Below are 8,811 nucleotides of genomic sequence, written 5' to 3' on the forward strand. Positions count from 1 at the left end.
TCTTAGTGAACAATATATTTTTTTATTCATGGAACTGACTCATTGTTGGCCATATTTATATATATGTTTTTTTGGTGGATATGTAAATCGGCATTGATGACAACCTTATTTTCTATGCATGATCAACTCATACATTTCATAATTATTAAAATATGTCGTATGATTGTTGATTATATAAATAATAGTATTTTGTTTGCATTAAGTAGAATAGTTTTATACAAAAATCTGTAAAATATATATTTATTTAATGAGTTCACGTCTCAAATGAATATTAAGAACTTAGAAAAATATTGGTGTAGTTGAATGATGAACCAAAAAAGTCCTTAGGGTTGGAAAAATATTTTCTAAGATAATCGGTTTCAAGTGGTCTCGGAAGTACCGAATCCGAGTCTCTGTCATCATCAATAATTAGCAATGACATGATCTTAAAGAAGCACCAGAATTGTCTTTTCTCATTGGCCGATTCTTTCACTTTCCCTTCTTCTCATAAATCATCTTCCCCTTCCCCACTCTCGTCTCCACGCGCGTTCTCTGCACGCTCCCACTTGTCCTTAAAACTCCCTACCCTCTTCTGGAGCGTCCCTCCACTTTCCTACCCCTCCTCCTCCTCCGCCGGCGCCGCCCCCTCCTCCGCCGCCCGGAGCCATTTTTCCACGCACACACACTCACAGAGGATAACTGCGAAGCCGACCGGTTTTCGTTTTGCTATCCATCGCAGCTTTTCCGGTTCATTTTGGTCGTCCAAAGAGGCGGTTCTGATCAGCTAACTCCATGGCTGAGTTGACTCAGCCGGAGGTCTACTCGCCCAGGACTCTGCAGGTGTGGAAGACGCTATTGAACTGGTTGGCTTTCTTCTTCCAGATCTTCGTTTCAATCCTCAGAGCTTTTGGACACCTTCGCCTTCTTTCTTCTTCTGATTCTTCTTCTGATTCTTCGTCTCCGTCTTTTAAGCCTTTGCCGGTAGTTGAACTTCCTGACCATGAGTTGCTTGCCGCCTCCGCCGTTGATATTGCTTCTGTTGAAGATGAAGAGGAGGAGTCCGATGGGCTTATGGAGAAACTGACGGTATTTTCAATGTTCTTGTTCATTTCTCTTTATGAATGTGTTTTTCCCTCCCGAAATTGTTTGCTTGAAACTGTGGTATGCTTGTGCTGATTGAGTTAATTCAATTTTGTGATTATTGGGCTATGCATTCTCCTCCTTCTATGAGTTTATGCCAGTGATTTCAATATATATATATAAGTTTTATTTTTCTTTCTTAGGGTTTGGGAGTAGGGTTTTACAGGTTTGGTCTTTTGCCTATGTGAGAAGATTGACTGATAACATTTTGGTGAAGCAGGGATGTGTATTTTCTTGATGAAAATGGCGACAGGAAAACTTCAAATTCATTGCATATGGTTCATTTAGTAGATGACATAATCGAAAATGCTTATCCCAATTTGAAGGAACTATTTTATTTCATTTTAGAACTGAAAGTAATGATTGATGATTTGAATTTCCAATGTTAGAAATTTGTAGAGATGCTTTAAGAAAGTTGAAATGGTTTAAAAAATTACTGAGTTCCATAAAGCCAGATGGAGGATTGTGTTCTCCTTTCTTCTTGCTTTATTCTCTTTGGGGGGAGGGGTGGTCATTTTTAAATTGAATTCTTCTTTTTCTTGTGTTCCCCTTGTGACATTGGACGATTACAGATAGTTCTCGACTTGGATGAAACTCTCATATGTGCATATGAGACATCTACTTTGCCTGCTGTTATTCGCAATCAAGCAATAGAAGCTGGACTGAAGTCTTTTGAACTCGAGTGCTTTTCTTCAGACAAGGTAGTTTCCATTTCTGTAACCTTGTAATGTTTTTTTTTCTGAGTTTTAGTTTAATTGTCTTGCCTGGTTATGCTGCTATGTGAAGGACTGTGAAGGGAAGCCTAAGGTCAACTATGTTACTGTCTTTGAGCGCCCCGGTCTGCACGATTTCTTAAACCATCTAGGTGGATTTGCAAATCTTGTACTCTTCACAGCTGGTCTTGAAGGTTTGTAGACTTCACCACCCAGCTATTAGATTATCAAATAATGACCAACCTCTATTACTTATGAACGAAAAACAGAAATCGAATCTGAAGGATATCATTTATGTATATGCCTCAGGGTATGCAAGACCTCTTGTTGACAGGATAGATGAAAAAAATCGATTTAGTCTTAGACTGTATAGGCCTTCAACAATTAGCACGTAAGTACTGTTTCTGCTATTTTCTTTCTTTTTTTATTTGCTCATCATAGCAAATATTTGCTATTTGTACTTCTATCTGGGTCCGGCTGAGTTTCCATCAATAAAGATATAATACTAATAGAGCTATCAAATCTCAAGTAATCGAGCTTGCCCTTTCTAGTTTGAATCATTCAGGAGTTTGAGTACAACTTGTTTTAACTACTTGTTTTTGTATTCTAAAGTTCATTATTTATTGCTGCTGCAGGCTATGATCATAAGTTAGTTTCGTTAATTAGTTGAGAAACTGAGTCATTATTCTGTTCTCTAAATTCAAACTATTTTTCTACACATTTCTAAGTATATGTTTGTTTTGTGGATGATTAAAATCATTTTTGTCAGATGCAAAATCATGTATAAATATGTATTTGTAGTATGTTTAGGAGTGATTCTAAAAGGGTCAAAATCACTTTTGTCACTTTCAAAATCACTTGAAAAATGGCTGTAACCATTTAAAATCAATTTTATTAAATGCATTTAAAAATGAAATTAAACATTGAATTGATTTTGAGTAATTAAAGGTGTGTTTTGGAATGACAAAAGTGATTTTTCACCATTTTAAGATCACTCCCAAACATGTACTTAATCATTTAAAATCAATTTATTGTTTGTTTTTACACTTCTAAATGCAATTTTAACATATTCTAATTCCACATTGAGTCCATATATCTGTTTCTAAGATCACGTTGAAGGTTTCAAGTGTCATAATTTTGTTCTGGGTAATTTTACACAAGCCTACTCATTTCTTAAAAGGATTTCAAATATTAGAAGGAATAGGATGAAACCTCACAAACCTTCTACAAAAGTTGAAACTAAGTTCATTGTTTACTCCTTGTAAAACCTGTGGTTCTGCTATATAATCTACAGGGAATACCGAGATCACGTGAAGGATCTCTCCTGCCTATCAAAGGATCTAAGAAGAATAGTCATCGTTGACAACAATCCTTTCAGTTTTTTATTGCAACCTCTAAATGGAATTCCTTGCATTCCATTTTCTGCAGGCCAACCACACGATTCACAGGTGGGAAATCTTGAAAATCCTAGATCTTTCAGTAAACAATAATACACCTTGACAATAATTCAATTCGTGACCAACTTTTTCATGTTGTTTGTTCTCCATATACAGCTCCTAGATGTCATTCTTCCACTTCTAAAGCATCTCTCGCTGCAGAACGACGTCAGGCCGGTGCTGTACGAAAGATTCCATATGCCTGAATGGTTTCAGAAGCATGGAATTCCGACCTAAGTTGAAATGAAGATTTGTGCAAGAAAAAAGGTACATTCTTCTCTGCACTATGTCAACAGTTAACATGGTAGTTAGCTTGTTCAAAGGGCAGCGTCTTCTTGAGTCAGATGTTGATTCTTGAAGTTTTGTATAGCTCCATGTAGTACATGGATATGATCCCAAATAGTTTCATCCAATTGTTTGAAAATGATATATATAGTATTAAAATTGTAAATTTGTAGGAATTCTGATTTGTAATTTATTCATGTAATGTTGTTGGATGTGTTTGTAGGAACTTTCTTCAATTTTTACTAATAAATAGCATGAGTTTCTCCCCCACCCCCTTGGTTGCTTTGACTACTGTAGTTTCTTCATAGTATTTCTTTTTATACCTTTGAAAACTATTTTAGGGTTTACTTAATAATTTATTTTAAGTGGCTGTTGAAAAGTTGGCTTGAAGTTTGTTCAAATTTAGTCCATCTAGGTTTATATTTTCAATTATCCAGTTTTATTCTTGGTACTTTGAAAATCTTAAATTTAGTCCCCATTGTTTGTTTATTGTTGGTTTTAATATTTTTTCCCTCTCTATTATTGTTTTTACTATAAATTTTGAAAATATTTTCGCATATTATATTTCATTGCATGAAAATTGTTATAATATTTAATCAATTTTGGTAAAAATTAAGGGATTAAATTTAAGATTAATTAAAAGTATCGACAAAGTTTAAAATATTAATGTCGATAAAAGTATCGAGATTTTAATTTTATGGAAATATTGGTAAAGATATTGATGTTGATGGATATTTCTAAAAAAAAAAAGTATTTATATTAGTAAATAAACATTTTATGTTTTTTTGACAAGTTAATTGTATTCATTGTTTGTTATTTATATTTACATTAGTAACATAATATTACTTATTTTTAATGTTTCGTGGATATTTTTGGATATAATAGAAATGTTGATTCATCTTTTATGCCAATATCGAATTCATGCCAATATAGAAATATTGATAGAACTATTGAGATATTGACGAAAATTTAATACCTTGAATATATGGATTAAATTAGACATTTGAAAACATAGCGATTAAAATTGAACAAACTTTTAAATCATGAGCACTAAAATGGTATTAAAACGTTAAGATTATTATTTAAAAATATATTATTTGATTAGAAAAATCTTAATTGTTTTAGAAGACATGTCTAACTACGAAAACAAGTTAAAGCAAATACTTTTCCCTTTTTATTTTTATTTTATTTCCTTTCTTTTTATATAAACTGTTATCAGCCAGTTCCGAGTCTTTTGACTACATTTTTGTTTCAAAAAGAAGAAAATAGGGTTAAATCTTTTTTTTGTCCAAAGTTTAGTTTTATTTAATCTCTAAGTTTTAAAATGTAAACATTTAATCTTTAAATTTTGAGTTTGGTTTCAATTTAATCTATAAATTTCAAAATGTTACAATTTTACCTTTGATATTTGAGTTTTGTTTTAATTTGATTATTATGTTTCAAAATTTACACTTTTAACCTTATTATTCATCAAATACTCATTTTTCATATTTAGTATTAATTTAGGTTAATAAGTTAAAAATCATTAAAATAATTATAATGAATTAAGTTTTACTATTTTCTTCACTTTTAAAATTAAATTTATAATTTCACTTTATATTATTTTTAATTAATTAATAGAAATTGACGTCAATAATTGAAAGAGAGTAATTTAATGAAAAATTGTGATTAAAGGTGTAAAATTTTGAAATCTAGAGACCAAATTGAAACAAAATTCAGATTTCAAGGGTCAAATTATAATATTTTGAAATTTAGGGACTAAATTGAAACAAAATTCAAAACTCAAAAACCATGTAATATTTGAAAATCTAGGGTTCAAATAAAAACTAAACCCAAAATCTAGGGACCAAAAAGGTGCAACAACTATCAAATTATTATTATTATTTTCTAGTTTTAATATGAAAGCAAAATAGTGTCCTAAAAACTTGTTATATAAACCATATTTTGAATCAAATTATAAAAAATGGTCATGAACTTTACACTTTGCGTAAAAAACGCCATTGAAATTTTAGAAGTTTCAAAAATATCCAACTCTAAAAAAAAGTTCAAACAATACCCTTGTTATTAGTTTTGGATGGAAACCGTTAAAATTTTGTTTAAAAAATATCTTTGAACTTTCAAAACGTTTCAAAAATACCCTTTAACTTAATAAAAGTTCAAAAATACCGCACCGTTAGTATTGAACAAAAATCATTAATTCTTCATGACAAAAATGACTTTAAAAATAAAAAATAAAAAAAATACTCATACTGATCAATTTACTTGAAGTTTTTTTAAGTTCAAAAAAACCAATTTTAAAATAAATTATATAGATATCCTCACATTTTTTTCATATAGCTACTCCCATATTTTTCTTAATTTTCTAATTCTTAACTTACACCAATGTTCTCAACAACCAAAATAAAAACAAAAAATTTAAGTTAAAACATAAAATGCCACAAATTTCACAAAATTCCAAACTCAAAATCTCCTCTTGAAACATACCAAAACGATAAATAATCTCTTACATATGAGTACTCTCATATTTCTCTTTAATTTTTAATTTTTTGCTTACACCAATTTTCTCAACAACCAAAACATATCAAAATGCTACAAGGCCCCCTCATGAAACGTTTGGGAGAGCAAATTGGAAGGAGTGCCTCTTCATGTACACGTATCAAATGGAGATCAATGTGGCATCGCAGGGCAAGACTGCAATGCCGTGCCTCCCCTTGCTCGATTTCACCATTTTGCCTCTCGTTGCTTGCTAATTGTTCCATTTAAGTCCGAATTGCATCTGAAACGTCTCTGTGGCTTCTTTTGCTCGATAACCTATCTAAGATCTAAAATAAATATTAAATTCCTAAGAACCAATATGATTTAGGCTAATACTTCTTTTTTATTTGACTCTTCATTGTTTTGGTATGTTTCGAGAGGAGATTTTGATTTTGGAATTTTGTGAAATTTTGTGGTATTTTATGTTTTAACTTAAAATTTTGGTTTTAGTTTCGGTTGTTGAGAAAATTGGTGTAAACTAAAAATTGAAAAATTAAGAGAAATATGAGAGTAGCTATATGAAAAAAATGAGGACATCTATATAATTTATTTTAAAATTGATTCTTTTTGAACTTAAAAATCCTTCAAACAAATTGATCAGTAGAAGCATTTTTTAATATTTTTAAAGATATTTTTGTCATGAGGAATTAACGGTTTTTGTTCAAATACTAACGATGGAGATATTTTTGAACTTTTTATGAAGTTAAGAGTATTTTTTAAATAGTTTGAAAATTCAGAGATATTTTTAAAACAAAGTTTTAACGAGTTTCATTCAAAACTAATGTCAAGAGCATTTTTTGAATTTTTTTTAAAATTTAAGAGTAGTTTTGAAAATTTTGAAAATTCAGGTGCATTTTTTACCCAAAGGGTAAAATTCAAGGATTTTTTTTTTTTTTTTTTTTTTTTTTTAAAAAAAAAAAAATTTAACCGAACAATATTGTTTGGGTTAAGGAAGTGAATTTTAACGAATTTTATGTAATTTCCCAGTTCTTGTGGCCTGTTTGGTAGGCTAGTCGATTCAGAAACTAAACTTCAATATAAACAAATTTTCAAACGCACATTATATTAATAAACTATAAAACTAAATTTCTGATTATTTATTATTTTGTAATAACATATAATATATAATTTATTATATAATACATGTTTTAATTTAATAAATATAATTAAGTTTGCAACCTGAAATATTATATTTATTATTGTTTTTATTTTTTCTAATATAATTTTGAAATTTGAAATTTTAAATTCAAAATTTGGATAAATTGAAAACATACATGTTTTTTTTTTTTTTTTTACATTTTTTTTTAAATTTTAGATTGTTTGAATTACAAAATTTAGAAACAATTTAGAAATAGAATCTAGATTCTCTACCAAACACATTTCATTGTTTGAACTCAGTAAATTTGATAATATAAAATAAAATCTAAATTGCCTACCAATAGACCCTTGATTTCCTAAAATTGAAAAGACCTTTTTTTTTAAAAAAAAAAGTTAAACACGAAATTGGAAAACAAATTCTTTTATGGCCGTTTATTTTTTGAAAGGTAGATAACCGAAATCTTAGATGTCCGAAATTATAGTTTTCGAAATGATAGATGTTGCATCTTTAGATTATCATGTTTGTTTTGTAGGAATATTTTGTAGATATTTGAGAATATTTTGATAACTGTATTTGTTTAGATAGGATCTTTACTCGGAAATGCCTTAAATTTACATAATATTCGAAGAATGCTCTTACGACTATTTATTAATTATTAATTAATTTGAACTCATATAACATATTTTGTTTTTTATCAATTTGATTTTTTTTTTTAAATTAATATAATTATATATTTTTATATGTTATTTCTTCAATAAAAATAAGTATATAAATTTAAGATTTTTTATAAATATAAATGTTAATTTAGATAAAAATACATATAACAAAAAATGATATATTTATGATTGGTAACATTTATTTTAATTATATAATATATGAAAATTAACACACACACATATATATATATATATATAATTTAAAAGTTATATCCGTGTTATGTCGAATTCATATATGTGTTTCTTAAGAGTTAGATTAGTTTTGCAATTTTTGTTCTTTTTGTTCCTTAACATTTATTGGACGAGTAATGAATGACTAAGATAAACGAATAAGACCTATTCAAATTCTTTCAATTTTGTTGCTTCCTTGAGTTGATTTTGTTTTGTAAAGTTATTTTCGATCGAATGAGGTTTTGTTGTTGACTTTTCAAGTCTATTTTTCAAAAGAGAAGACTTAAAAAAAAATAATAATAAAAATAAAAAATAAAGCTGAAATTTTGACCAAAATGACCATGATTCATTGGTTGTAAGTGGGCTTGGTTACCAATGGCTAAGCTTTTGTTTGGTGTCTTTATTTTGACAAATGCTAACATTTTTTTGTTATAAAGTGATGGTTCAAATATAGAATTGGTCTTTGAAGTTTCAACCATTACTCACTTTTCATTTTTCTTTCATTTTTAGTTAAATATATTAAATTTGCTTCTCAAAAGATCAGAACTTCAAAATCTCTTCCTCTATATGTTGTTGAACTAAAAAAAGAGAATGAGCACACCATATTTACATCGTTTCTTATCTATGAGTTCCAGTAAGATGACAAATATAGTAAATAAAATTTAATGAACAAAAAGAGACTAAAATTAAAAACAAATTTAAAAAGTTATAGATCAAAATAAGAAGAAAAATTGGAT

The 8,811-nt window shown here is 28.7% G+C and overlaps 1 protein-coding gene across 1 annotated transcript; it reads left to right on the forward strand.

The window, feature by feature from the left end:
* Nucleotides 1-560: 560 nt before the first annotated feature.
* LOC120082236 (CTD nuclear envelope phosphatase 1 homolog) lies at nt 561-3,826 on the forward strand. The gene is made up of 6 exons (XM_039037512.1): nt 561-1,065; nt 1,692-1,820; nt 1,906-2,026; nt 2,142-2,223; nt 3,127-3,280; nt 3,386-3,826. Exons 1-6 carry the CDS (start codon nt 772-774, stop codon nt 3,503-3,505), a joined length of 900 nt encoding a protein of 299 aa, XP_038893440.1. The 5' UTR covers nt 561-771; the 3' UTR covers nt 3,506-3,826.
* The last annotated feature ends 4,985 nt before the right edge of the window (nt 3,827-8,811 follow it).

The sequence above is a fragment of the Benincasa hispida genome, chromosome 7 (assembly GCF_009727055.1).
Source record: "Benincasa hispida cultivar B227 chromosome 7, ASM972705v1, whole genome shotgun sequence".
NCBI lineage: Eukaryota > Viridiplantae > Streptophyta > Magnoliopsida > Cucurbitales > Cucurbitaceae > Benincasa > Benincasa hispida.

Bases quoted from the DNA above. Each gene is read 5' to 3' on its own strand.
- LOC120082236 (XM_039037512.1), top strand. From the start codon at position 772: ATGGCTGAGTTGACTCAGCCGGAGGTCTACTCGCCCAGGACTCTGCAG. The intron at 2,027-2,141 runs GTTTGTAGACTT...TATATGCCTCAG, and splicing joins CTTCACAGCTGGTCTTGAAG to GGTATGCAAGACCTCTTGTT. The intron at 2,224-3,126 runs GTAAGTACTGTT...TATAATCTACAG, and splicing joins AGGCCTTCAACAATTAGCAC to GGAATACCGAGATCACGTGA.